Source organism: Aptenodytes forsteri, unplaced genomic scaffold (genome assembly GCF_000699145.1).
Source record: "Aptenodytes forsteri isolate BGI_AS27 unplaced genomic scaffold, ASM69914v1 Scaffold81, whole genome shotgun sequence".
Classification (NCBI taxonomy): domain Eukaryota; kingdom Metazoa; phylum Chordata; class Aves; order Sphenisciformes; family Spheniscidae; genus Aptenodytes; species Aptenodytes forsteri.
Genome location: NW_008795259.1, coordinates 4807229 through 4813299, shown reverse-complemented (window position 1 = coordinate 4813299; position 6071 = coordinate 4807229). Strand labels below are relative to the sequence as shown.

Sequence of the window (6071 nt, the reverse complement as noted above, 5' to 3'; positions counted from 1 at the left end):
GCTTCAGACAACACTGATTTCACAATGGGCTCCATCACTGCAGCAAATGCAGAATTTTCTTTTGATGTGTTCAAAGAGCTGAAAGTCCACCATGCCAACGACAACATCTTCTATTCCCCCCTGAGCATCATTGCAGCCTTGGCCATGGTTTATCTGGGAGCAAGAGGTAACACTGAGTATCAGATGGAGAAGGTAAGTTACATAAATGGATACAAACTCCTTTTGATCGCGTTCAACACAGCAACAGATTATCCATTTACATCTTTGGGACTTTCTCCTGTTGAGGGGAGAAAGTCACACAGTCACATTTGGCACTGGATTTGAACCTGCTTAGAAAAAGAACGGCATTCCAAACTGCGAGGTTTGGATCTGGAGCTGAGTTTTCACTTACCATTGCTTTTCACCATGAAGGGCAAGAACGGCCTTTGGTTTCCGTTAAGAAAAAGCAGCCTTGAAGAATGGTTAAGGCAGGTCTCTTGCTTCAGCTTATATTGTCCCACAGACCTGATTCCTTCCAGGTGGAAAGGACAACTTGTAATAAACAAAAGATGAAACATTCAGAAAACAAGAGTCACAGTTATAAATGCAATACCATAAGGTTGTAGCTGCTTTATAGGCTGAATACCATTAACTGGAAAAGAAGGGATCTAAGCTGAGGATCTTAGTCACCAATGTTCAGTGTGGCACACACAGTAAAAAATAAGATTTAAAGCTTACATGAAACTTCTCAGTTCACCTATGTGCTAATCAGACCTGGTTATTCTAAACCTATAATTTCAACACAATTAATTACTTCTATTGCTACTTTCAATTGCAGGTTCTTCACTTTGACAAAATTGCAGGACTTGGAGGAGCTATTCAGACCAAGGTACAGAAATCTAAGGTACATTTATTTCTCTTTCACTTTTTTCTCCTGAGAATAGACTGTTCTGACTGTGCTTCAAGTAGGTTCAACACCTTCCCAAACCTTTGCTAATGCTCTTAATTTAAGATATGTAAGTTAAAAAAAAAAAACAAACAAACAGAAAAAGAAGACAGGCTGCATATGTTGCACCAGAACAAGTGACAGGATAGGATGCTTTGGGCACCAGGCTACCTTCTTGTGTAGATGAGCATCTGCACACCTGCAAGTGCTGCTGAGGGACAGCACTTGAAAGGGGCTCAGCACCTGGAGCTAGGGTACAGCAGCCAGACTTGCAGCTGAGACTCCAAAGTGGGGCAGGAAGATGCTTTGGCAGAAAAGAGGCCAGAAGCCTCAAAGACTGGAAAATAACCACACTCTTCCAAAAGCTACAGGGACTTTTCCAGCCTCCAATTCCCACTGCTACCCCAAGAGCACCATGAGGGGTCCCAGTATCTTGATACCATCTGTGTGCTTTCCTCCATGTTAATCTGCTGCCTCTGTAAAGGTAACACAAGCCATGCTCCCTGGCCTGTCCCCATCCACTTGGGATCCACAAGCACAAGGTAGGACTTGCAAAGAACTAGAAGACTTTTTTTAAAATAAAGGTAATATCAGCTGGAGCATTTAGTGGCTGGTTAAGCATTTAGAAAGGAGCAGTTTAACACAATTCTCCTTCTCGTAAAATGAAGTCCCAGCCACTGTTTATCACTGTGCATTTTTCTTACATGCTCTTAGTCTGTGTCACCTGGAACACTATTTTTGGGGCATTAGGCAGTTGATCCATTTTTTCACTATATTATGAGGCACTTCCTGACTCCCTTGTCGTCTAGCACTCTTGTCCCATCTGCAGCTTCAGCAGAAAGCTGCCATGAAAATGCAAGCAGAAGGTGGGAATTAGAGGCTCTATATCTATGGCAACTCGCCAATTGCAATCATTGACACCTGACTTTTTCTTTTTGTCACCTCACTCCTGAGCCATATGGTTTCAGATTTGTCACTGAAGTTTTCTGCTTGTTATCACCTAGAATGAGTAGCATCATATGCTATGAATTAACTGTACATCATTAGTTGTTTATATTGAACATCCCTCCCATGGAGCTTTTAGACTGTAGTACATGTTCATTTGCAAATGTCCAAACACTGTGTGTTTTCCCGTGTTATTTGTACCTTCTAAATAATTCTCTTCCTAGTAAAGTAAGCTAACAGCTATACCTTTTTATCTTCTTATCAACAACTCAGTGTGGCAAGTCTGTGAATATCCACATACTGTTTAAAGAACTTCTCTCTGATATCACTGCACCAGAAGCCAATTATTCACTCCACATTGCCAACAGACTCTATGCTGAAAAGACGTGTCCAATCCTACCGGTGAGTTGTACATTAGAGTGATTTCTTGCTAAACCCTGTGTAAACCTGTAATCCAGGAGGACTGCCCAGAGTGGGTGATCTGTTAATCCAGTGGTCCCCACTGGTGTGGACTTCCATGGCTTTTCCCTTTGCCACAGCCGTGACAACAGGCTGAATGGAAAGCAATTCAGGGCAAAAAGATGGCCCTATTCAAAACTGAATGGAGTAATAAACAAAACTATTTGGTAATGTAATTCCCCGCTTGCTCTCCCAAAGCCTTTTCATTTTAATAGGTTGCTTGTTTTTTTTTCAGGATATAATTTGACTTCAGCACATTTCTTCACTTGAAAACCTTACCTCAAAAGCAACTTTTGAAAGTGCCAAAATCTTTCATTTGACATTTTCAAAACAAAACATACAAATATTCTAAATCAAAGAAACTTCTTACCTTTAAAAATAAGGAAAAATGCTTTAAAAAAAAAGGAGCAGACATAATGATAATAAAACACTGAAAAGAACGTGAAACAGTATCTTTGGATCAGGCTTTCTTCAAGAAAATATTTAAACATTTCTAATATATACTCTTAACTGGTCAAGTAATAAAAATGTCAGATCTGAAAATGTCATGGATCAGGATAATTTTTCTGGCCCAGTTTTAGCAGGTTCTTCCAGGAAGTAAGCAATGAGAACAGCCTATCCATGGCATCACTATAAAAATCTTTTTAGCCATATTTTATTTCATCTTCATACTGTTTTTAAAAAATGACTAGTTTGGTGGCTACAATTACTGTCTTTACAGATCTACTTAAAATGTGTGAAGAAACTGTACAGAGCAGGTCTGGAAACGGTCAACTTCAAAACAGCGTCAGATCAAGCCAGACAGCTCATTAATTCCTGGGTGGAAAATCAGACAAACGGTAAGGTCAGACAAGATTTTGAAATATATTTCCCTCTCGCAACTGTATTTGAACAACTTCTGGAAAGACTAAACATTAGAGGAGAAATTTCTGCCTCCTGTCCCCATTAGTGGATATTTCCTGTGGAAAGCGATGACTGTACTGCACCTGTGTGGCAGTGGCAGTGTGTGATATCTGGCAAAGGCGGAGGTGCCAGGATATGCACACTTTATATGCACACTTTTTGTGTCTGGAGAGCTTAACTCATGCAAAGTTAGTCCCAGCTTCTCTAGAATATTGGCGTAATTTTACAAGGACGTGCTGGATGAGTAAGAAGTGGGCTTCAAGGGGAGAAAGTAATGCACGCACTAGGCTGATGGTGGGAAAGGAACGATTCAGGAGCTTGTGTACATTTATCATGCTGAGGTGGGAGGCAAAACAAGAGTGAAGTGTGAGAAAGAAGCACAGTGAGAAACAGAAAATCTGTCGCTGCTTTCCTCTCCTGTTCCTTCTTTTCTATATAAATCTTTTTCCAAGCACTGGTTAGAAATATTCCTGGGGGTGTATACTGCTCTTGAACCTACTTGCAGAATTGTTCTTGCAGAAGTGTCTGGCCAGGTGCCAGTCGTTCTGCATTAAATCATCCTTATGAACCTAAATTCCACATGCAGACCTTTGAAGAAGAGGAAGTCAAGTCAAGCAGCAGCATGTCGATTGACCTCTAAAATGCAAGACTACTCCTATGAAACTTACCACTCTCTGCCCTGCTTCTTCCTTAAAGGGCAGATCCAAGATTTCCTTGAACCAGGCTCTGTTGATCTCGATACTGTGCTGGTCCTTGTTAATGCCATTTACTTCAAAGGGATATGGAAGACGGCATTTAAAGAAGATCACACTCGGGAAGTGGCCTTCACTGTGACAAAGGTAGGGGGCACAGGCACAGCTTCTGACCAGGAAGCCAGGCTGTTCGCTTGCACAGCCAGCAGGCTGGCTGTTACACATACAACCTGTTGCTGTCACAGGTCGAGTGATTTAGCTGGGCCCCTCGCTGTCAGGTTTGCAAGAGCTGTGTCTGACCAGAGCACGCCAGCAGGCAAGAGAGGAAAAGGGAGACACAGCTCTTCTTCAAAGGCAACATGCTTGAAGATTGAGACCTGTCCCTTTCAAAGGGCTTGTACATTTGCCTGCCTAAAGAAAAAATTGCTCCCCGGTCACGTCGTCTCACGTTTCTGTTTTTGCAGCAAGAAAGCAGACCTGTGCAAATGATGTGTCAGAACGGTACCTTCAAAGTGGCAGCGGTGGCTGCAGAGAACGTGAAGATCCTCGAGCTCCCGCACGCCAGCGGGGAGCTGAGCATGTTGGTGCTGTTGCCTGATGACGTCTCTGGCCTGGAGCAGGTATGGCCCTGGCAGGGGAAGCAGAGGAGTTACCACCTCAGTGGGACTTGGCTGCCGTCAGACCTTTTGCTGGCCATTTACATCCCAGCTGCCCACACCACGGCTGTGCTGGGCAGACGGGAGCGCCACAGCTGCCCAGGTGCTACCAGGGGCTCGGGCAGAGGCTGGCCTCTTAGGAGAGCCCTGGACTCAGTCTAGTAAAATGAAGGTAAAGGAGCGTAGCGCTGCTGTAGCCCTGCAGAAGAGGATGGTGCTATACGCAGCGATCTCCATAGGTACCAGACACAGACATGCCAGCAGGACTTTTCTTTCCTTTTGAGTGATTTCAGTCTTCCAGGAGAGCACTCAATGGTTTGCTAAACAAGAAAAGTTTATCCAAGGAGAAATAAAAAAGGAAGTGATGAGGAAAGCATTCCGAGAGCTGACTAAAAGGAAAATGGGAAAAGGAGCATTAAAAGGAACTAAGATGAGGGAAGGGATCAATAAAATATGCTCCGGGAGGAACAGTTTTGGGGCCAATTTGATTTGATGTTTTCAGGAACTGCATTTTCACAAAAAAAAGCCTTGACGCGATGAAGACATTTTCAGATGACAAAGCTTTGGAGAACTTTGTCGAGACAATGAGCTATAGGCTGCAGTCAGGAGGAAGCATACAGGATAAACAAATACATTTAAGATTAAGTATCAGTTCTATTGTGTAGACAAAGTAAATGGAAAAAAGTAGTAATAAGTGGTATAAAGACAGGCATTAAGGCCATTGCACTTTTGTCTCAGGCATTTCATTCCCTGCCTCTCTTTGCAGCTTGAGAACAAAATCAGCTTTGAAAAACTTATGGAGTGGAGCAGTCCCAATGTGATGGAAAAGAGGAGAGTGAAAGTGTACCTCCCGCGCATGAAGATTGAGGAAAAATATAACCTCACATCTGTCTTAATGGCCTTGGGTATGACCGACCTGTTCAGTCCTTCGGCCAATCTCTCTGGCATCTCTTCAGCAGAGAGCCTGAAGATATCTGAGGCCATCCATGAGGCGTACATGGAAGTCAATGAAGAGGGCACCGAGATGGCAGGCTCGGCGGGCGGGGTGGGAGACATCAAACATTCCTCCGAGTTTGAAGAATTTAGGGCTGACCACCCTTTCCTTTTCTTGATCAAACACAATCCAACCAACAGCATCCTCTTCTTTGGTAGATATTGTTCCCCCTAAAGAAAGAAAAATAGCTGGAAATAATGCTTGCCTTCCAACAGACAACAGACCCCCTTCACCGTAACATTGTAGCGTAATCTCATATATTTTCTCCAAGTGGAAAGCCTAATCTAAGAAATGCACATTTGGGAAGCTTCCATAGCAAACATACCTGCATCTCTTCAATATTTTCTCCAAGTGGAAAGCCTAATCTAAGAAATGCACATTTGGGAAGCTTCCATAGCAAAGACATACCTGCAGGTGAAGAAACAGCAGCACGCATGTTTACTCCTTTCCCTACTCATACTGGTTTCAGGGTTGCTTGAGCTGAGCAAAGACTGAGC

General features: G+C 43.2%; 1 protein-coding gene across 1 annotated transcript; it reads left to right on the top strand.

Moving 5' to 3' along the window:
• On the top strand, positions 1-5748 carry LOC103898836 (ovalbumin-related protein X). Its single transcript, XM_009279202.2, has 7 exons — positions 1-192; positions 818-868; positions 2144-2272; positions 3051-3168; positions 3929-4071; positions 4389-4544; positions 5347-5748. Exons 1-7 carry the CDS (start codon positions 25-27, stop codon positions 5746-5748), a joined length of 1167 nt encoding a protein of 388 aa, XP_009277477.1. The 5' UTR covers positions 1-24.
• The last annotated feature ends 323 nt before the right edge of the window (positions 5749-6071 follow it).